The sequence below is a fragment of the Manacus vitellinus genome, unplaced genomic scaffold, assembly GCF_001715985.3.
Source record: "Manacus vitellinus isolate BGI_N305 unplaced genomic scaffold, ASM171598v3 scaffold_51_pilon, whole genome shotgun sequence".
Lineage (NCBI taxonomy): Eukaryota > Metazoa > Chordata > Aves > Passeriformes > Pipridae > Manacus > Manacus vitellinus.
The window spans coordinates 481,252-504,916 of NW_021940620.1; the positions used below are offsets into that span (position 1 = coordinate 481,252).

General features: G+C 40.7%; 1 protein-coding gene across 5 annotated transcripts in view; it reads left to right on the forward strand.

The window, feature by feature from the left end:
• Positions 1–23,665, forward strand: part of GABRB2 (gamma-aminobutyric acid type A receptor beta2 subunit) — a 119,194-nt gene that overhangs the window by 24,013 nt on the left and 71,516 nt on the right. For all 5 annotated transcript variants that reach the window (XM_018081103.1, XM_018081101.1, XM_018081102.1 and 2 more), the window contains one exon: positions 17,752–17,972. In XM_018081103.1, coding sequence (XP_017936592.1) covers positions 17,752–17,972 — 221 coding nt within the window. The remainder of the gene's footprint in view (positions 1–17,751; positions 17,973–23,665) is intronic.

Consider the following 23,665-nt stretch of genomic DNA (forward strand, 5'->3'; position numbering starts at 1 on the left):
TGAGTAAGAAAATAATTGTGGTGAGCTTTGCCTTAATTGTAGTCATGCAAGTAGTAACAATGTTATGGGTCTCTGAACAAAAGGATTTTCTTTTGCTCTCTCATATTATTCATGTAGTTCATGTTAGCAAAGGTTTCTGCCTGGTTTGGTGTTACATGCACAAGGAATTGTTTTTAAAAAAGGCCTGAAAGGGAAAGTTGTATTTTATGGATTGATTATGGCCTGAGCCATCTGAGATGGTTTGGTGAGAACCCCAGGAGGGTGCTCTGTGCACTTCTTTAGCATCTATTAAGCTCTGCCACTGTAATGCAGTATTTATCTGAAGATAATCAGGTCAGCTTTTTATGAGGCAGGCAAAAACTACCAGGAAAAATTGTACATAACGTTCTGGAAACAGAAAAGTATCTAGACAATGGGTTTGCAATTAAAAAGAGATGTTACCAGCTGTTTTATAGATTGGTGGCTGGGGCTTTAATGTGAGCTAATTAACTTTACCTTGCATAAGGTAAATTATGCCTTCACTCTTTGGGTGCTACTACTGGAAGGCCCTTTAGGGAAACACAGACAGACCTGTAGGGTCCATTTTAAAGTCTGTCTGGTGCTGTTTGCTTTGGCTACCACTTTACCTTGAGGGAGTATAAGGAGGGAAATACCAATCCTTTATTGAAACGTGCAAAACCCAAACATGCAGCACGTGAAACTTGAGTTTATTTGCAGAGCATTAGTGGGTCATAGTGTTTGCTGAGATAAATTTTAAGTATCTACAGGTTCCTGGTCAAATTCTAGTAAATTTGGGCATGTCCAGGTCTTCTAATAATATCCTTAGACCCTTCCCCCAGCAGGAGGGTATAGCTGAACTTACAGAATGTCTTGTCTGCTTTGTTCTGAGTACAAAAGAAGTTTGTAGAAGGCAGAGGAACTTAACTGAGGTTTAATGCCCACATCACTAGAGCAGGAAGGGAGACTGCATAAAGAGAGAGGAGGATAAAAATGCCCTGGGCCTGGCCTGCTCTCCCAGATTAAAAATTAAAGAAAAATTAGAAATGACCGAGGCCGTATGTTTTGGAGGTCCTTGAGAGGACCATTTTAAGCTTTTATGTCATGTTGGCTTTACATTTATTTCCTGGTCTGAACTGGGTGGGTGCAGATGACATTTGATGATTTTACTTGATAGATCCAGTGCTTTCACTTATTGTGTAAGCTCGCTGGGAAATTACTCGTAATTCAGCAATAAATTGAAGGAAAAAAATAATGCAATAAATAGAGTTTTGTAAGATAAAATAGAACCTGAAGTTTCCAAAAAGATCAATGTAAGCTATCCAGTAGCATCTAATTTTAAACATTATGGCAGTTAATTAGAAGTAGTTGGATGACAGTTGTACTAAACGAAACAAATTATTGGAAGCAAGTGTATAAAAATCAACAGTTTCATGAAGTTTTTCATGTATAAGTCCCCTATCAGTTGCTGCAATGAACATGATTATCATTAGCAAAGTCATTTCTCCTCCCAGTGATTGTCTGTATATGTGTTTTGCTGTAAATATGCATGCGTTTCAAGCTCCCAAGTTTCAAGATATTTTTAGTTGGTAAAATGTGAAACAGATCTTTTGTTGTGCCTTTGTTCTCGAGTACCTGGTGTCTGAATTACAGGCAAGTTTAATGTTTTACTCTGTTCAGCTGGACCACAGGGGAATCCTCGCTTTAATTAGTGAATTGCTTTTCAGTTATGTTTTTCCATAAACTAATCATGGGTGAGTTTGCATTGCACTGCAGTGCTTACCCTCTCTGTCAAGTTTGTGTTGGGAAACCAGCTCTCCAGCTGTGAAGGAAGAAAACCAGCCAGTTGGCAGTACCTCCTGAAATCTGGAGCTGCTTATCCAGCACTGAAGTACCAGGCTATGAGCTGGTGCACAGACAGTTCAGATTGTTCAGCTCAGAGTCCTGATCTGTGGGACCCTGACAAGCCTGTTGGCCACATCTGCACTGCCAGCTGCAGGTCACTGGGGGAGGCACAGGAGATGCTGCTGCCCCCTCACTTGTGTGGGGCACTGAGGAACCACCCAGAAGCACTGGGCAGACCTTCAGCAGCACTCGTTTGTGCAGCCAGAGCCAGGAGAGCACTGCTGTCACTGGGACCTCGTCCCAGGTGCCTCTGGACTCCCTGGGGGTTCCATCTCCAGATGAAGAGTCTTTTGCACTGTCATCAAACACTTCTTTCTTCAGCAGCATTGCCAGCAGTGCCCTGTTTGCCCCCGTTTCTCTGTGGTTTTGGGTGGCTGTGGCTGAGCTGCCCTTGGGCTGCAGTGCTTCTGTCACTGCTGGTTTATGGGCTCAGGAAGGTCTGTGGGCAGGCACCAAGGCACCGACCAGCCCTGCCACCACAGTTCTCTCTTCTTTTACACCAGTCTGCCCCACAGGCCAGCCCAAAATTACCGTCTGCCTAAGGAAAGGGGAGAACATTTCTGTAGATGCAGCCAGTTCCTGGACATGTGGAGTGTCCCTCAAATCATCTGCTTTGCCCTTAGACGAGGGAGAATTACAAGGTTTTTTCAAGGAGTTGCTTGTTCCTCTCGGTGTAGAAATGTGAAAACCAAATATGTTTAAAGTGGTGATAAAGTCATGCTTCTGAGGCTGAACAAATCTGAATTATTACTGCTTTGAGGCCCCTCCTGTGTAGGAGTGATGCAAAAGCAGTCTCCTTTCTTTGGCTACTGGAAATCTTTGAAATATGATGCCCACGTGCCCTCCATGCCCTCTTTCTTCTTGGCATACAGCATATCTCATCCTGAAGGTTGATAGGACACCAACCCTTCGTGCTGCTGGGGTAAAACACAGCTAGTGAATGGTTGCAAAGGCCAGTAGAACATGTACCCCTCCTTTAAGGGAAATACTGCTCCATTTCTGCTTCTGGTCATTCTGCCAAGCTGTACTGTAGGGTAGGGCAAGTCTTACTTTCTCTATTTACCAAATGACCATAAAAATATGTATCTAACATTATTTAAGACTTGGCTGAGGTTTCTGTGCTGGGATCAAAGGTTGCAAATGCTGCAGGGTTCTGTAGGGAGTCAGTTCAAACACCACAAGCTCACGGCAGCACGCTGGAGCAACTGTTGCTCTGTTGCAATAGCAGGTATCAGATCAAATGATTGAACCAGCAGACCCGATTCAGTATAATAGAAATGTCATTTGTAGTAGAATTTTGTCTTTGGATTTATGTCCCTTGCTTTGCAAATAAATGGCTTAGCTGTGCCTTGGCATTTAATAGCAGCAGGGGACCATTATCCTCTAACAATGCACTATTTCACTGACATTATCTCTTCAGTAACACAGTATTGCAGAAGGAAACTGTCTAGGTGTGTTTCCTCCTATACAGAAAGCAAAATGTAAATATAGAATTTATGGTGGTTCCTGCAGCTCATTTCAGTTAATCTGCTTTTTCCCTTCACTGAGACAGGTTTGGGAGCAGGGACAGTTTTGGTGTTTCATAGGCAGGAAACATTTCAGACCTGCTTGTGGTATGAACAAATGAAGAAGGGAACATTTTGGTTTTATTTTTATGATGCTTTTAGAGAGGTGGTGGTGAGGGGAACCTTGGAGCTTTAATTAGAAAACCACACAACTAATCTGGGTTTTTAGAAGATAGATTGTGATATGTGGTTGTCTGGGTTTGTTGGTACTCTTTTGTTTGGTAGTGTTTGGGGGTTTTTTGGACTTCAGACTTGGTAAGAGCCAGGATTTGGCAGAAATGTCATTCCTCACTGCAGCAGGTCCTGAATTATGCCACGTGTTATATGATACCAACATGCCACTTTCTGCAGACGTTTTCTTACCTGTTTATTTCTGTCTTTCACCAAACTCCCAAGTAATCAGTGTAAAATCATCTACTAAAAAAACAAGTCTGAGAATAAACTGCTCAGCCTGTTCCATGGCTGAAACTGTATTTGTACCTGGAGATGCCTGTAGCATGACCTGTGTTCTCAACCCCCCAGTTTGGGTTGATCTGTTCCTGTACCTGCCTCGTCGCAATGTTTCTGCCGGGAATTTGCAAATATGTTGTTTACTTTGTGGAACAAACCTGGTTCATGTCCTGTTGCTGCCCAATGTGGGGTGTCCTGAGGCAGCTGCAGGGAACTTCTCTTGGAGTAAGACAGCAGTGCAGGCCATGAGGCAGGTCAGCAGTGGGCACTGAATCCATGTGCAAGGGCTGAACCTCTGTCCCTTGGAGGCACCAGTGAGTGCTGACTGAGCTGGGTCTGTGTTTGACCTGCTTGTTCATGTGTACCAATGGCTCCTGTTGCTTTTAGGGGTGGTGTGTGGTTCTTCTTCATCAGACTCCTAACAGGATGGGATTTTTAAAGTTTTTTAAATGCAATTTTGAAACTCGCTCTTTAAGTTGCTTCAGATTATTGCTAGATCCCAGGACTGCTATGCTCAGATTGGCCAGGTGGACATGAAGGAACCATATCAGTGTTTCAAAAAATTACATGAAGATGGAAAAAAAATTACTTAATAAGAAATCAAAAGTAAAAAAGGTCACCTCTTTTTGTCAAGCATTTTATGTGAAGCATTGGTGTGAAGCTGTCAGTTATTTCAGTGCTCAGTTTTTACCTATCAGTGAATGTATTACCAGTACTGGGGGATTTAAGTAGGTATATTTTTCTAGACTTAACACTGTTTGGTGTAAAAAGATGCAAAAAATTTGTTAGTCTTTAAAGAAACAAGAGAACTCTCTTCTGTTACTGTTTCTAAATGTGACATTTTGAGTGTCATCTGCCACAGTTCTACATCACGGTAGGACCAAGAGGTGCTGAAGTTCAATCCTTAGGATAACCAATCTCATACCACAGTATAATCTAACAGGAATTATCCTTTAGTGACAGTATAAAGTGCCCTTAAAATGACAAATTAATGAAATTATTGTGACCTGTGACATTTCTGATAATGCCCTCAATTCTTGAGGTAGAAATTTAGGACACAAGTCACCGAAGTTCAGGAGACGTGAACAAGTTTTGCCCTTTTTCTTCCTTCTTAGTTTATTTCCTTTTCTTTTTTTGATTAGAGATCACAATTTGGATAATTGACTGCTGATTGTGTGATGGCACATTGTCCTAAGCAGAACATTTTTCCATAAACATTTGTTTCATAAGTAATTTTAACTAATGTCAAATACTTATGAATCATCCTCTTATCACTTACAAAAAAGAACTTTTAGTCTTCCATCTGCTTCTCCTTAATTTTCAGCTTTATTACACATGCAATTACAATTTTCCTCTTCTAAATAATTCACTACACAGTTCATTTCCCACAGAAGGTAAATGAATAAAAATTTGTTTTCTTTCGCATTGGCCTGTCTGTTTTCTGTGCCTGGCTGGCAGCCAGGAATATTACATTTCAACATTCAGTTTTTAAAAGTGTGACTTGTGGTGTTAGTAATAGATAAATATGTATGGAGATTGTGTAAATTATCCAGTGGTTGGAATCTGAATCCCCTTTTAACCCCTTTTTTTTTCCTGTTCAATTCTGAGCAGAATGGCCAATTGTACTGAACTGAGGTGAATGCTGAACATTGCTGTTGGGCTACAAATAAGCACTCCCTGATGAGGGAGGAGTTATGTCCTGATCTTAAAATCACTGTTGATGGACAATCTACAGAATATAGAAAGCTTCTGTAAGACTGCATAACAGATTCAAAATTCATTCTGAGTAACAGATATCCAGCTCATTGAGTTGGCAGTTGATGAATTGTCATGTTCCAAAGCCATGAAAATCCATTTATTGGGTACTAAAGTGTCATGATGTCCCTAAGAAAGATAGTTAGTAATTTAGTATTTCTGCCTGGTTTATTGGAACTTCATTTGGGTAGGAAGAGGAGGTTAAATCCTAATTAAATCAGTGTGATGTGATCATAAAAGTTGAGGTCCGTGGTATGGAGTTATATGTTTCTGATTAAGTCATGCCTGGAGTTTTTTACATTGAAACCTCGTGATATAGCAGAGTGCAGAGAGAAATGTTTTTCTTGTTAAGAAAAGATATATCAAGAAGTTTATGGCAGTGGTTTTTTTTTCTTTTTATTACCCTCGTGTTTCTTTGACTCATATTAAAGGAATCACACTCATGTAAGGATTTACAACAAACCTCTACTAGGGAATAAAAAAGATATTTACTGTTTAATTAACTGTTTAATAGTTATTTTTCTTACAAAGTATGACAGCAATAAAAATAAAAAGTGAATAAGTTACTAGAAATGGAATAGGGTACATAAAGGATTTTTTTGCACCCAGATCTAGAGAAATATGGGTCTAAATAAAATCTAGGAATCAAATAGAATCTTAAGAAGAATCCGTGTGTAAATGGCTCATGTGTATCTCCAGTTGAAGGAAGCTCAGAATTGTCACTGCCTGGATTCATAGTCCATAGAAATAATTGTTTTTCCAAGCCTGATACTGAAGTATAGCCGTGATTTCACTGGGGGCAGGATTAGCAGGCTCGGGTGAAGGTTTGTGCCCGGAATCTCTGGGCCTTCATGAAAATGCAAAAGTTATCTTGGTTTACGTGGGAACTTCCCGGGCTTGGTTGGTTGGTTGGTTTGTTTTTAAGGCCTTCTCAGTATTGATTTGGTCAAGTGCTCTTTTGTAAAGCCCTGAAGGACATGCTCAGTTTTAAGCAGTTAATATTTTCCTCAGGAGAGGTCTGTCAGGAAGCATTGACTGTGGATTTACTTTCTGTTTGTGCAAACTTTGCTGTAATTAATTTTCGATATTTTCTCCTATTTAATTCTCACAGGCTCTGAGCACATCTCCAGTTGTAAATATTCCTTGCTGAATAGCTCAGCCAAGCAGACAGGGATGTTTCAGAAGTTCCTAAATCAGCGTGAGAGCGCAGGCTCTGTGAGTGTGACCCGTTAATTGGGAGCTGCTGCAGTGAATCATGTTGTGCTGCAGGGCACTTGAGGTCTGGCTCCACTTTTTGAATGCTGAGATGAGGAGATAATTTAAGAGGAGGTACTTAATTGTAATATTTGGTGACATTAATAGCAAGTTGTCTGATACAAGAGATGAAATAATTAATTTAGGGCGTTCTTGTCTCAATGTTCACAGAAAAGCCCAGGTTGGAAAGGACCTCACTGAGGAAAAAAAACCCTCCAAATGTTGCCCCAGTTTTCTAGACAAGAGCACAAGTTGCAATGTGAGTCTGTGTGCCTGGGTCAGCAGGCAGGGTTTGCATTCCCAGTGCTGCTGCAGCACCCCCAGACACCCAGCACGTTCTGTAGGAAAGAGCAGAGCTTTGGTACAGCTAAGGAAGAAATGTCATAGCAAGTAACAAAGCAAAAAGCAAACAATAAAGAATTTGCATTAGCATTATAAATCAAAACTTCCAATTGTATGCAAGTGGTAAGGGACAATAAAAAAGCTACTTTGAGTAGAATCAAGGAAGACATTTTCGGGAGGAGTGTGTGAGTGCTGGTTCTGAAATGCTGTTAGGAAGGTTTTTGGTCAGCATGTTAGTAGATTAGCTTAGATACTTGAAAAGTAATGCCATGAGAAAATATCAATGTCTGTTTTTAACAGCAAGGTCTCCTAAATAGGATTTTCAAAATCCTCTGCATGTTTATTATTCTAAATTGGTCTTTGAAAACAAGGTATATTCTCATAATGATTTTTATATTTTAAGTCAAAACAAAAACCATTTTCTAAAACAGTAGCCATCATGGTGATGTGAGACACATCTGTGTATCCTGTCTGTACTTAAATAGGTTTCTAGACATTTGGAAAGAAGGACTATTGTTATGAGGAAATAATATCAGTACTTTTCACTGGCATAATGCCCTTTTTAAGATCCTCAAACTTTAACTAATGAACTGCATCTGTTATTTATAACTGTTATCCTGGAAAGCACCATAAATGAGAGAGAACTGTGGGTAGAATCCCCATATACCAGTCTCATTTGCCAGTCAAACTTTGAGATAAATTTATACCTGAAGTTTAAATATTTTCACTGTGACTTTCAGGGAAAGATGATGATCAGAATTCAAGAATAGTGTTTAAAAGCAAAGCCCTGGAGGGACAAATCTGTGGTGTGTAATGCTGAGGGTTTGGGGCTTGCTTTCTTGCTCATGTAATGGGTGGGAGGAAAATGAGGAAGAGAGTGAGATCACTGATACTTTGGTGATAAGTGCATTACTTAAGATTTCACTTTTTCAAATTGGACAAAATCATTCTTACAAGGAAGATTTTAGAGAACTTCTACTTCATTTGGTCATGGTGGAGAATCATGACAAAGATGAGTTTCTTTAAAAAAAGATGCTAAATTTTAACTAGTGTGTAGCAACATAAGACTATATTCTAAAGCACTTTTATGACTCTTGAGAGAGGAACTGTGCTGTTATTTTTAAAGAATAGATGTGTCATCAATCAGCCCAGTGAACTGATCCATGAGTGCATTTCATGCATGAATTAACCAGCTCCTGGCCAGGAGGTTTCCCATGGCTGGGCTGTGCTGGCCAGCTGACAGGGAGTGTGCTCAGGCAGAAACACTGCAGCAAGCACAGGAACTCAGGAGCTCCTGGAGATTCTGCTTGTCTAACACCTGCTAAAGCCATGCACTTATTGCTGTGGCTTGGCACTTATCTGCTATGGTCTAATAATGTGAGAGAAAAACCAAACCCCTGCAGCTAATGTCTTTTTGAACCTGTTATTACTAAAGTATTTAACAAAATCTGCCCGGTGAAGGTACAAAAGGAGTTCAGAAATCCAGTGTTACAAGTTCCTCCAGACCAGTGAAGCTGCCAGGAGATGGGTCATTATTTTCAGGACAATCTCAGTGGAGTCATCACAGAGCATTTTGATTATTTTTGTGTCTTTGTGTGTGTGCTTGAATGGTTCAGAATGGAGATGGTTACTAATGTGTGTGCATTCAAACATACATGTATATATGCTCAGTGTGACTGATGGAGCTGTGGAACTGCCTGAGGACTGGAGAAGTGGGTGGAATTCAGGCTGAGTGATGGGGCTGGATTTGTTCAGTGCAGTGGCAGAACAGCTGGGGGGAGAGCAGTGAACATCCCTGCAAGCAGCAGTGCCAAGAACTGTGAGTCCTTCCAGTCTGGTTTTAGGTTTTAACAAAGGACAGGACACAAACACAAGTTAAAGAAGGAACTGGTTTTATTGTAGAAATACAAACATTTTGCTGAAAAAATGCACCTTTTTTTTTAATTTTGGGGAAAAAACACAATCAAGAAAAGAGGCAATTTGATATGGTTTTAATTGCAAAGTATCTTATGGACAAGTCTGTGATGATTTTATAAAACTTGCTGTGTGGGGGCTGATTCTTGGTGCTGTCCCCCCCAAACTTGAACTTCTTAAGAATTAGTTTCAAATCACCAATTTTCATTTATGTCCAGTATTCCAGCAGTAGGACTGCAAATACGTTTGACATCTCTGACTACAGCAGGGAAAGGGAAATAACAGCTCTTCCATAAACTTAGGGCTTGAAGCCCTTTTGCCAAGTCATCTTATGAATGAAAACATGTTTTGTGTAAGTTTTGAAAAATGTTTGACAATTCTGTCTCCTGCAACTTTAGTGTTGGTTTCTGATCCATGGACTGGTTTGTTTTCCACATCTTGATCAAATTTCTGAAAGAGTTCTTAATCTAAGAATTGGGAGGGATAAAGTGGGAATGTGTTCTTGAGACTTCTTTCTAACAGAGCATATTGACTTGGTTAATTTTGATTGTTTCCAAAAATATAAAGATATGAGAATAATAATGCAGTTCCACATGTCAAAAAAAGCAGCAAATGCCTTGCATTCTGTTACCTGTGCAAGGGCACTGCTGCTCTTTTAAACTCTTAATCTTCCGTCGGGCATGAGGAAAAAGCAACACCCTGTTCTCAGTTACTCCTGAAGGTTAATGATGTGTGTGATGGCTCTAAAAATCAGACAATGGTGATTTTATATCAAACTGGAATTAAGTTGCAGTCAGTGCTAGGTCAGGGTGACCATCCTGATTTTTCCTTTCTTAAACATAGGGAACTTCTTTCTAAATGCAAGTAGCAATTGCATTGCTAATAAAGTGTTGTTCTAAAGCATAGAGAAAGAAAGGGAAATCCTCACTATTCAAGGTCTTCAAGAGCAGGTTGGATAAAGGCCTGAGCAACTTGGTCTGACCTCACAGTTCTCTTGCTTTGAGTGTGAGGTTGGACCAGAGATCCTCTAAGGCCTTTTCTAGCCTGAGTTTTTCTGGGGAAATATTGATACAGCATTGTCCCTGCAAATCTCTCCCATATTAACCTCCTATTGATTTCTTGTAGATGAAATATGCAGGTTCATTGTGGAGGAGGAGAGATATTTTGTTGTTGAGGATATTGCATCTGTTCTTTGCTATCAAGTTTTCTGTATCTGTCAAGGAAAATACACCTTTGTAATTAGAGACACTTGTAATGGAAATCCTCCCTGTGAGATATTCCACTAGGCTTTGACTTAGCTGAACTATGAACAGTTTAAAGTATAAGTAATGCAGGTGCAATAACTATGAAACATGCAATATTTTTCCACCTGATTTTTTTTTTTTGAGATTTTTTTTTCCTGGAACATAATAATATCAATTTTTCTTTCATCTGAGTACATCACTTATTCTCTTGTAAGTGTCTCAACTAAGTATTCAAGTGTCTCAGCTAAGTGTTACACTTACACTTGTAAGTGTCTCAACTAAGTAACTTCAACTCTTTGCTAAGTGTTTGGCTGTCATGCAAATCAGACATTCTTACCATTTTCCACAGGCTTGTCATCACTATGAAAGAAATGATATGTATTTATTTTAAATTGTCCTGTACTTCAGTGCTGACAGTTCTCCACAGTGCCTGACATTTTTGAGAGGAAACAGCCTGTCACATCTTGGGTTACAGGGAGACCATTTAAAATGCAGGACCAGGCCTGTGTGCCACGACACTGTGGCTTTTCTGTGCCCTCACACTCTGCACTGCTCGAGCTCTGTGAACTCTGTCCATGAGGTTCCAGTATTCAAGAGATCATTGGCTGGGGAAGGCAGGTAAATCCAGGGGTTCTCTCTGTCCCCACAGGATCTGTGTGTGACCAGTCTGAGGTCAGCTGCAGCCTCGGGGATCACCCCCTGAGCTGGGGACGTGTCTGGGGAGATTTGTGCTCTCCAGAGTACATTGCTGCTTCCAAGGCATCAGGTTGTTACTAACACTGGATTAATGAACCATTTTAGAGCTGCTTGGAGCTGGCAGGGCAGAGATGAAGTGTTGTGGAATCTGTGGTGACTGTTTAACAGGGGGAGCCGCTGCTGGTGCTTCCCGAGGCACTGGAGAATGGCCTGGGAAACAACTGGCACAGAGCCTGGCCTGGAGCCCCTTCCCTTTGTGATCACATTGTCTGCACTGGAGGAAAACAACGAGGGGATCTGGGCTTTCCACCTACCTTTGTTTCTTTTTTTTTCTTTTTTTTTTTCTATTTAAGAAAGGAAAAGGAAAAAACCCATAAACAAACAAACAGCAAAAATGCCAAGAAAGCCAGGCAGAAATGCAGTGTGGTTGGTCGTGACGTGTGAGCAAATGCTTACACAGAGACAAAGGGAAAGGACTCCAAGCTCCTTTAGAAGAAAACTCCTTTACTTTATTCTTATCTTGGAATTCCCACCTCCCTCCCCTTGCCGTTGAAAGTGTTGGACATGCAGGATTCTGGGAGCTCTTTCTGGTTTTTTGCTTTTGAGTCTCTTCTGCAAAATAATACCTTAGGCCACTGTCTGCTCTCCTCAGACTTTTCAGTTGAATCTCCAGTTCTGCATAATCACTGGTTTATTTCCCCTCTATTTAAGATTATGATTTTTTTTGTTCTTTAGTGTTTTCAGTAAGTTTTACTCTTTTGCAATGCTATTATATAATATTATATAATAAGGGAAGCCTAGTAATAAAAGCAATATAAATATGATTTCTGTTGTAGGTGTTTACTTTTCTGAAGATCTGCAGAATTGTACAGTTGCATAGGAAATGATCTTTGAACTCTGGGAAATGGCTTGAGATACATGAGTAAAGAAGTCTTTGAAATTCAAGTATAAATAAGTGGTTTTGATACTTCTTGTGGCTTGAAATATTTTATTCTACTTCAAAGACATGACTAAATGATAATAGCACGTAATTTTGTCTAAGGCAGAAAACTAATGTTTCCAAAACTTCTTTCAAGTGAGTATAACTGCATTTATTCATCTTACTCTGCATTTCTGTGGTCATCTGAGACTCCTGCAGTGCTGTATCGAGAGCCTGATCCTTTCAGAAGAGAACGAGCTGAGATCCCAAGGGATGTGACTCTTGGGCAGTAGCAGGGAGGTAACAGTTTGCACTGCAAGGTCCCTTCAATCAGTCTGCCCCTTATTGCCAAGGGACAGCACATCAGAGAGGGCTGAAGGACAGGGCAGTGACTGGGGGACGATGAGCAGCTGGGGGCTGCTAAAAGTGCCGTGGCTCAGTGCGGGGGACTTGGCAGAAGGAAAATCGAGTGTCAGTGTCTTGTAAACCAGCTGAGGTTCCAGGAAACATCAACTGGAAGTGCTTTATTTCCCTTCAGTGCACGGAATGTGTTGGAGCCGTGGCACTGTCTGAATCAGTGCACAAACCGTGAACGTTGGCTGCTGGCAGGAGTGCTGAGGAGACACGAATTCACCATCCTGTCTCTGGGATCAGGCAGTTCTTTCCTGCAGCCCTCCCAGAACCAGCAGTGAGAAGGTTCTGCTGCAGTCCGGTTCTGCTGCAGTCCAGCTCTGCTGGCAGTCCTTTGGCTTTGGTGCCCAGGTCTCTGGCTTGAGTCAGTAGTACTGGGTTGGTCTGAGAGCTGATGTGGGACATACACAGCCCAGCTTTGCTCTGCTGTTCAGCTGGCAAATGAGAATTGCTGGTGCCTGATTGTGGGGTAGTTGCAGCAGAATAAATGGTAACTCTGCTTGTTGGGATCTTTTCTTTTTGGGAAGATGATAGACTTTGGAAGATACAATTCCCATCAAGAAAACCCCCCTTGTAAGTTTTAGGGGACAGAGTTAACTACAAGTGTTCCATGGATTTGAAGCCAGTCTGGGAACGGGGACTCGACAGATTGAGGGAGTTCAGCTTGAACTCTGTGTAAGGTTCCTGATGTACATTTTTTGAAAGGGCACATGACAATTTATTTTGACACTTCTTTGGTATCACCCATTCTTTGAAGAGTTCTTTCTGCTTCTGTGTGAGTCACCTTGTGGTGTGTCCAGTGTTAACAGAGTGGAGCTTTTACATTCTTCTTGAGAGGACTGAGAATTAGGAATTGAACCTGTTGTAGTGTTTGGTTTTAAACAAAATGAGGATTGAAAGGATTGTGAATCAGCACTCAGGGAAAGACACTGCTTTTGAAATAAATACACTGAAGGTCCTTTAGCTTGAAGTGCTTTGTTTTGTATTGTTTTATAGACCACTGACAGTGAAACACCCTGTGTGCTTTCCTTGTAGGAACGGCACATGTCACTGATAACTGCATTTGAGGCTGGGCAGGAAGAGAATTAACATTTGCTCCTTTCTTCTCAAGTATATACTAACTTTTATAGTATTAAAATACATTTTGCAGTGTAGATGTATGCTCTTAATATTTTACGAAATGGCACTTCTAAATATGTCAGCAACAAACACCTTCTTAAATGTACATATTAAATAAATATAGTGTTCAGGCAAAACCTTCAGCTTTGAGCGTCTTCAGAAGGAAATTATTCCACTTTAAAATTGCTGTACTTGGAAATGTAGTAAAATACTTTTACAAGTTGGGAATAACCAGGAGACTTAAACCAAACCACAAATGAGTCCTCCATTCATTACTGATAAGCAAAGATAAATAGCTTCTTCAACTCCATGCTGTTATATATTGTATTTATAAAATACAAAATGTATATTATATACTTTGTATATCATATATTCCTCCTGCTGATTTTTTAGGCCCAAGCTGATTGTTGGTTTGTTTTTTTTTTGCTTAAGAAAACTTATTTGAGAGCATTAGTGCAATGTGAGTCTAAATAAGAATGCCAGTGTTCAGATTTGATGCTTTTCTGCACAGTATCTTCCCTTAGGTCATTGAAATCGATGGTCATTCACTGATGCCTTGGCTGTCTGCAACAATTCTGTTTATCTAAATTTAAGTTTAAATATCTCAGCTTGTTTGCATTTCCAGCAGCTAAAAGTGTTTGCAGGCAACCACCACACAGTTAACACTCAGGATAGAACTTACTCCTAAATATGGTGATACTAATGAAACTGTTGGATACTTTTCTATTCATATGGGAAATTATGCATTAGATTAACTTGGTCTCATATTTGCTGCCCTTCTGTTTGTTGTGTGAAGTAAAGAAAATGAAAACTGGGCAGAGGAATTTTACCTGTTGAGGAGAGATCTTTTCTTGGATCAGGATAGAATAGGAGTAATGATCCATTTTCTGCTGCCTAAAATTTGCTCTGGACAGAATAAAAAAAAGTTTATTAAATTTAAATCTAGGTGAACAATGGAGTAATAATGAAAGAGATAAAATTGATATTATTTGTGTATTTACAGAAAATATAGTGTTTGCTGATTTAAATTCTAGGTTTGCTTTCAGCTTTGTCAATATTAATACAATTGTGACAGCATTTCAAGCCTCATGTGGCCAGGGCATCTGAGGGACCTCTTTATTTCTGTGGGTACAATGTGTCTCTGCTGTACTGGAAACAGGCTGTACCTTTGCAGTTCATGTGTGCAATGGTGTGCACAGAGACATCATCAGGAGGTTTGGGGTTGTATTCCTTTCAGCTCATTGGAATTACTTCCTTGTGTTAGGCTTTGAAGATGAATTCGCTCCTGTTTCATCTTCAGACTTACACTAAGTTTCTAACAATCCCATCCTGTGAATTCAATAGGATGCTAAAGCCTTAACAAATTAAAATCATCCTTCTATTCCTCTGCTTCTTTTGTGGTTGTGAGGGTTTTATAAAAATTTAGTTAAGGTGTTCTGTTTTGACCATCAGAAACTCCAGTCACATCTGAAAACTAGGGCCAACAGATGACAGATAATTTTTAGTTGGAACACCAGCTCTTTCTGGAACACAGTGTGTTTGATTTTGAACTCCAGCCTGGTGACTTGGCTTTCCTTTGAGCTATGCCAGTGCTCCAGATTTACACTTTTATGTAATTCCTTTCTATGCACTGAACCATGCATGTTTAGTTTGCTTCCTCCTCTTCTCTTCCTTTTACTGAGGTGTAAAGAGGGAAGCATGTTCTATATATATGCTATATATTAATACATGTGGGTTATTCCTTAGCATAGGAATAAAGTACAGCATTCCAAGCATAACAGGGGAACAATTGCTACAGCTCATCTACTTTATGTCGTGACATATTAGCATAATAAAGACTAATATGTTTTCTTAGTGCCAGTATATTACTGAAGCTTTTCTGATATCTGGATAGGAATCAAATCCTGCAGAACAGTGATGAAGCAGAACAGCAAAACCCTTCGGATGTAGGTGGAATGTTCTTGCAAGCAGAATCTCATCCTGATCCTGGGGAGATGGGAAGGGGAAGAGATTTCAGATTGTTAAAACTGACCAGATTATAGAATAGTTACCAGGTGAATGCATTTGGTAGTACAACAGTTGGGAAGAGTTATTTGGTGTTTAGCTCCTGGTGACAGCCCAGCTTTGTCCCCGTCTGTGCCCCTGGCAGGAGGAGCAGGGGCTGTGCCCGGGGGGTACAGGCTCCATCAGCACATGGAGGGGACTGCCCTCTAACCATCACAGGCAGGAGAACTGGAGGGGCAGCATTGCCACCCATGCCTTGTGTTGATAAGGAAAAAAATGCCATAACTATCCCAGCAGAACATGGATTTCTCTCTGCTGCAGTGAAAACTGAAGAGGCATTTTGAAGGCCGTGTACATGGGCTCTTCTGGGGAAAGATGCTTCAAAAACTAAGTGTTTCCACCACTGAAATGCACATTTCTATAAACCCCCCAGTTTATACTGATCCATCTGAGTGCACAGTGTTGTGCAGAACAGGGAGGTCAGTTAGTTTCCAGGTGCTGTGTCACTGCTCAGAGAGCTCTGCTGGAACACCAGAGTTCTCCCAGGCCTCCCTCGTGCACGTGTTCAAGGGTGGACTGTGTGCATTTTAAAGTGAATAATTACAGCAACGTCATTTATGCATTAGAAGTTAAATTAGTAAAGAAAGGAAAAATAGTTCTCTGGGTACTCAGACATTGGTATGAAAGTTATTTCTGATTTTGATGTTCTTTTTCAAGAAGTTAAGGAGGATGAATCCCACCTCTCTTCAGTAGTAGAAGAAAGTCAGTGTGTCTGTCCAAGGCAGGGACACCTCCCACTACCCCAGGCTGCTCCAAGCCCCATCCAACCTGGCCTTGGGCACTTCCAGGAGAGGGGCAGCCACAGCTCCTCTGGGCAACCTGTGCCAGGGCCTCACAGCCAGGAATTCCTTCTCAATATTCCATCCATCCCTGCCCTCTGGCAGTGGGAAGCCATTCCCTGTGTCCTGTCCCTCCATCCCTTGTCCCCAGTCCCTCTCCAGCTCTCCTGGAGCCCCTTTAGGCCCTGGAAGGGGCTCTCAGCTCTCCCTGGACCCCTCTCTTCTCCCCCCAGCTCTCCCCAGAGCAGAGGGGCTCCAGCCCTCTCTCTGATCATCCTCATGACCTCCTCTGGACTCGCTCCAGCAGCTCCACGGCCTGATGTTGGGGATCCCAGCTCTGGATGCAGAACTCCAGGTGGGGTATCAGGAGGATGGAGCAGAGAGGAAGAATTCCCCCCTGGATTTGCTGGCCACACTATGGTGTGGGACACAGTTGGCTTTCTGGGCCGTGAGTGCACTTTGCTGGGTCATGGTGAGCTTCTCATCCCCCAACATCCCCAAGTCTTTTCCTCAGGGCTGCTTTTGATATACTTTGTGCATTATTTGTGGAGTTTTTTTAATATAGCTAATATATAATGAATATTCTGCCTCTGTATAAGAGTTTCTACAAAGATGACAAGCTTTGTAAGTATATTGATCTTTAAAACACCAAAAGGTCAAAGCAGCTGGGACACAGTGTCCAGCAGTGGCCTGCAGCAACACCATGCCAGTCTTATGATACTGTGAATATTCACCAACACACTAATTGTGCTCTCAGAATTCTTCAGCCAAGTAAGCAGAGTTACTTCATCTGTAAAATTGAGTGGAAGACTGAGAGTCATTAGCACAGGAACCTCAGAGGCTTCCCTTGGTTTCAGTGCCCAGGGGAAAGTTAACAGACTTTGAAGAGCTTTTAATTTAGAGAAGTGTTTGGGTGGTAACTGCAGCTTCAGGGACAGAAGGTCTGCTCAAAGCTCCTGAATACAGAGAGCTTGAGGTGAAATTTGGATCTGTGAATGTTCCTGTTTCCTAGAACTTCCAGGCTTGTAAAGTGCTGCAGAGATTTGCAGACTGTTAAATTCTACATTTTTTTCCATTTTATTTTTAAATATTGAAGTGAGACTTCCAAGTCATTCATAAAACGTGAATGCCTCATCGTCTGTGTTCTCCTTGCTGTTATTAAGTATGTACAAGATGTTCAGTATTGTAGAAATAAATAAATCTACTTATGGAAATTGTGAGCAGAAGTGTTTGCCTTTAAGAACAGTTCCAGTGAGTACATGTGTGTTTGTATTGTCAGGTTTGCATATGTGTGCCATCTGTTTCAATGCCATTTTTGTTTGTTTTTGTAATCCCAGGACTATACCTTGACAATGTACTTTCAGCAAGCGTGGAGGGATAAGAGGCTGTCCTACAATGTGATCCCTCTGAACCTGACTCTGGACAACAGAGTAGCTGACCAGCTGTGGGTGCCAGACACCTATTTCCTCAATGACAAGAAGTCCTTTGTCCATGGGGTCACTGTGAAGAACAGAATGATTCGTTTGCATCCAGATGGAACAGTCCTTTATGGACTCAGGTCAGTGTGAACCATTTCTAACTCTTCTGGCTCTTAATTTAAAACCATGATTAAAAGCCTAAAAATAAACCCCACTCCTTGCCTTTCTTAATGCTATTCTTTTTATTGCTGTATTCTGTATAACTGATGATATTCCAGGAAAAAAAAATTAAATTAAGTATTCTAAGGACAGATAAATTTTTCTTTTTTTTTTTCAGTACAATTATGGAGATAAAATGCCATTTTTAGTACAGTTCAGACACTTGTATTAAGAACAGATAAGACTGTAAATATAATTTGAAATACTAATTCGGGATTAAAAGCCTGGTTTGGAATTGCTTCCTCAAAGGAATTGAAATAGAAAATACAAAATGAGGATTAGAGGAAAAAATGGAAAATGTATATGCTAGATGAATTGGTAGTTTAACTGATATATTTTATAAGTATTTTTGTTTAAATATTGTATTGGTTTGTATGAACCAGCTTTCTGATTTTCCCTAAGAGGTGTGACTTGAAATGTTCTTCTTGTTGTGTGTGCCTGTTTGGAGAGTGGGGACTGGAGAAAGCAGCAAGAGCTTCACTCTTGAGGAGGTCTGAAAACGGGCAGATGTCTGGTTAGCAATGTTTGTGGGAAAAACAATTACCCAGACAGTGATTTAAAAATCTTGCTGCCAGAGGTGACTGAGAACCTGGCTGGGGAGGTGACAAAACAGGGGGCAGCCATTGTTTGGGTTAACAATGGCAAATGCAGAGCTGCTGCTTGGATTTGCCATTTGTGTGTGGTTCCTGTGGGAGCAGGAGGCTTTGGCACTATGGCTTGGAGCAAGTCTGGAGCTGGTTGTTGTTCAGTGGAGCCTTGAAGCAGAGTTGTATTTAAAGTGAAATGTAAACCACCTTCGTACCACACATCTGTGTTACTGCAGTGAGAGCAGGAATAACAATGGATTCAGCCTAACTTTCAATTTAAGACTCTGAAATCATAATCTTTATTTTTCAGAATAAATTAGATATAGATGAAACATTTCCTCCTTTTCATTAAACATAAATAGCAAATCAGTTTTAATATCTTTTATGAGATGTGATAAAGTGAAATGGTGTCTATTTTTTAGTTAAAGCTGTTTAATGTAATTAGAGGAAACATTATTACTGCTTGGATCCTTTATTGCCCAGGGTTATTTTCTTCAATACTTTCAATCACAATATGGTATCCAAAATGGTTTTATAGTAATTCCATGTGTTTGGTTGGTTTGGGTTTTTTTCTGTTGTAGAACTTTTGCACAGTCCAAAGTTAAAGATCTTTAGACAATTTTTTTTTCCTATCAGGAAATAATTTTCTAGTCCTCTGGTATATCTAGCAATGTCATGTTTGGGATTATTCCTGTAAGACTTTGCTGGGTACATCTCAAGTGTGATCTTTGCCCTGAGAGGGATGGGCACTCTGCCATTGTTCCTTTGCTGTCCTGAAATAAGCTGTGCTCTGAGGCAGGACGAGCATCCCCTGGGCCCCCCTGCCCATCCCCAGGATCAGGGATGCATGGCTCCTGCCCTCCTGGAGCTGCAGAGCAAGAGGGAACGACCCCTCTTGTTTCTTAGACAGTCAGAGTGTTGTGGTGCAGACTGTGGCACGTGGACAGACACCTCAGAGATGAGGACATGGCAAGGAAACCCCTTCTTTTGTGTCCTAATCATTAATGATCCATGGATGATCCACAGTCATCCTTTTGTGATGGAATGTAGAGGATCCCTTCTCTTCCTCCTCCTCAGCTGAGTAGGTGAGAGAGGCTTTCTGGCTGAAATATCTTTGAAACCCTGGGCTGGATGGGGCAGATGCACTGGTGCTACCACGACAGGATGGTGTGAGGGATCATACTCTGCCTTTGCCTTCACTGGACCATGTAGCAATCAGTGATCTGAGTCTAATAGTGAGGTTTCCATTTTATAGCATTACATAGCTTTTTCTATCCATTTCATCTAAATCCAATTGAGAGTTAATGTCATTTCAAGTGTCCACAGTACTGATATATTTAATGCCTGCTTAGTAATAATTTCCACATATCTTAAAAATGCCTGCTTAATTGTGTTTTCCACATATCAGCTAGAGAATCCCAGCCATTATTATTGTTCTGAAAATCACGGCTACTCTTGCTTTGTTTTTTACCTTTGCTTACACTTGCAGTCACATATTCTTACTTTGAGATGTGTTCTACTAAAGTGAGGTTCCTTTAAGTATCAGTCTTAGATTTTTTACCTCCCTGTGCCTCTGTTGATAACCAAGTGTGTCCATATATCACATGCACACACACACATGTGTGTTACTGTGAATTTGGCTGCATTTACCCTGATTGCTGTGACCAAATGCATTGAACTGCAGGGGATCTTATTCATATAAATGTAACCAACCCATTCTTTTATGTCCCTATAGTTTAATCTCTATTTCATACACAAGCAGTGATCCCTGAACATTGTTCTTTTTGGTTTTGTGAGCCCATACATGGTATTCATGTCACATCTGATCAGATCTGACATTGTGAAGGTAAATTCCAGGAAGGACCAGGAGGCACTTTGGGAAGCACCTGGATTGTGCTGTCACTGAAAGAGGGGAGGGAAGAGAGCAGTGGCTGATAATGGCTGTGGCCATCTCTGTGGTTGGCATGTTGTCCTCACAGCTGCCCTGGGCATGCTGCAGGCACTGGGGAAAGGCAGAGCTGAATTCTTGACCATTTTTTTACAGAGAACATGACAGACTGGCTACTTCTAGGTTAAGAAGGATTTTTGTTTCTGAGGGATATCTGCCAGCTATCTGTGCTTTGGGAAAATGTTTTCTTTCATGTTATTTTCATATTCCATCTGGCAAGAAAATTCTTTGCTGCCAAGATCAGGACATTCAATAGATGATATACTTAAATCACCTAAATGGTAGAAAATTGTAAACATACAGTCTTAAATGAAGAGTCATTACAGGGAAAATTGCTATGTTGGTAGTTAAGATGACTTGCAAGAGGATATTAGTGATCTGACAACATATATAAAACAGTAAATTTAGAGATTTGAATGTAGGATAACATTTTACAGTAGGGTGAGCAAAGCTTGAATAAGATATGCAGTCAGAACTCAAGAAAAAACGTGGTTTTAATTAAATGTCTGTATGTTAAAATATCTGGTTTATATAATACACTGAGCAGAGATAGGTGCTACAGTAGAGAAGTTTTGTTATTTTTAAGATTTATTTATATATATATATGTAAAAAATTTCCTCTGACTTTTGACATCAAATCTGTTCTAAAATGCAGATGGAAAGTTCAGCTCTTTTCTGCTTTATTCTGTATAGTTCTGGGGAAGAATCTCTTTTCTGATTTCTACATCCTCTGAAAGTACTGGAAGTTTTCTGAGGTTTTTCCAGGGATGGAATACAAGGTTTGAGAAGGGTGACGAGCAAGAGCCTCCTGTTTGCTGGGTTTCAGACTGGCTGGAGAAGTGGCTGCAGCCAAAGCTGTTCAGGTGGCTCTGCAGCATCAGCAGTGCTGGCTCTGCCTCTCCCCCACTGGTCCTGTCCCTGCCCAGAGCCCTGTGCTGGGGGATCAGCTGACACTGCCATGCCCAGGGGCACTGGATGCTGCTGTATCTCTTCAGTGGCATGGGTTTATGCTTTTTGTAACTGGTGTTTGTGGATGTTTTTCACTGAAAAATAGAATATATACAGAACTTGTGCTGAGGGGCCACCTCCTGGGCGGGGGTGACGTTCCCATCCTTTCAGCCAGCAGGAAAACCAAAGGAAGTGGAACAGAGCAGTTCTGTCAGAAAGGAAAGATTTGTCCCATTTGAAAGCCCAACAGTTTTACTTGCCAAGATCCATTTAATACGTTGCCAACTCTAAGTTTCCAAGCCAGCCAGCAATAATTCCTACTTGACTGATGGAACACAGTACTCTCCCATAAATGAGAGAATTATGTGTATGATGGGCTTGCTTTGTCTTCTCTCTGTTTCCTGCTACCAGCATTGAGTCACATGGATCCAAAATAGTCCTGGATGCTTGGATTTTGTGTTGTCTCATCTGTGCCTTCTGCTGTCTGCTCACTCAGTTTCAGCTGCTTAGAAATTTTCACTGTTGCAAGTAAAATAGATTCGCCCACACTTTGTTCTATTAAAATAGCCTCGGGCATTTTTGTTGTATTAATAGACTCGTCAAGCAGTTTAACTTCTCATATTCAGCTTATTAGCTACAAAATCTGATGGACAGTTTGAAAAGGAATTGCCTTTCCAAATGTCTTTAGTTCTCAGGCCATGCTCTGGGACAGGTGAATTGCTCACACCATCTAGCCTTCAGTAAATCATCTGATCTTTATTTTTGCTACTTTTTGCTTTTTTATCTTATTTTCTTTTTTTTTCTTTTCCTCCTGATAAGTCTTATTTTTTAATTAAATTCTTCAGGATATTTTGGAGGTAAACTTCCATTGCCCAGTTTTAAATCCTTTGTGCTGGTTCAACCCTGGCAGTGTTCAAAGCCAGGCTGGAGCAGCCTGGTCTGGTGGGAGGTGTCCCTGCCCACGGCAGGGGGGATTTGGGAGCAGATGATATTTAAGGTCCATTCCAATGCCTAAACATTCTGTGATTCTGTGAATTAAAGTTATGTCTTTGGACTGCCTATAATACTTGAGATATCCATGTTATTACAAAATTTCCTCTGCAAGGAAGCGAGAGATCTCTCTTACCTTTTTGCTACAAAAGTATATTTCCAGAAGCTGGACAGAAGTTGTTTAAAGGCTTTTAATGCTATTCATGCCAAGCAAAAAATTTTCTCAAGATCTTTTTAAGTGGGGATTTCAGAAAGGATACAAAGGCCCTGGCCTTCTTTTCTGAGGGGAGGATATAACTTCGGGTGCTCTGTTCTTGACCCTGCTCCTGTCAGGGGGTGGGTGTTCAGCACATGGATGTTTCTCTTGGCTTTGCAGCCTCCACTCCAGCTGGGGCTTGTGTAGCCTCAGGGCAGAAAAGGCAATAAACCCTCCAGTGAGGTGCCCTGTAGCACAGAAAGCAGAGGTAGCATCTCAAAGTAGTGTTGCCATTTGTTAAAATAAATAAATAAATAAATATTATGCATATTTTTATGAGGGTGGAGAAAGTGTCAGCAGCTTTCCGTTGCCCCAGTTAAATATACAATTTTTTTTAATGTTGGATATCACTTCTTGCCTCTCTTTTTACCTCCTGTGAACATATAAAACTGAATTTCTTAAATGACAATAAGGCACATACAGGCATTGCAAAGAGGAAGTAAAAAGTAATTTGTTTAAGACTTGTTTGAACATGAGAATCTCAGCCTGTGAACAAGTGTTTCTGTTGTGTTAACTGAGTAATTTTTGTATGCCAGTGCTCACATTTAGAGATGCAATTACTGACTTTGCCAACACTTGCCCAAGGTAATTCACAGTCAGACATGCTGTTGTTTCCTTTGGCACAAGAAATGAGGTGAACTGGGTTTCTGTGTCCAGGTTTTCAAGGTTGTTAGCATACATACACGTGTAAGAACCCTTAAATCTTGTGTGCACACATTCAAAGCAGGAACTTTTTCAAAACTTGTAGAAATAAATGCCAATTTAGTAAAACTTGATTTCAAATAGAAGTCATGTAACTGTTGTGAACACTTGAAAAAAATGGAATACACTACAATTCTGTAGGATTTTGAGTACAAAGCATCATCTGCCTTAACAAGAAAGCAT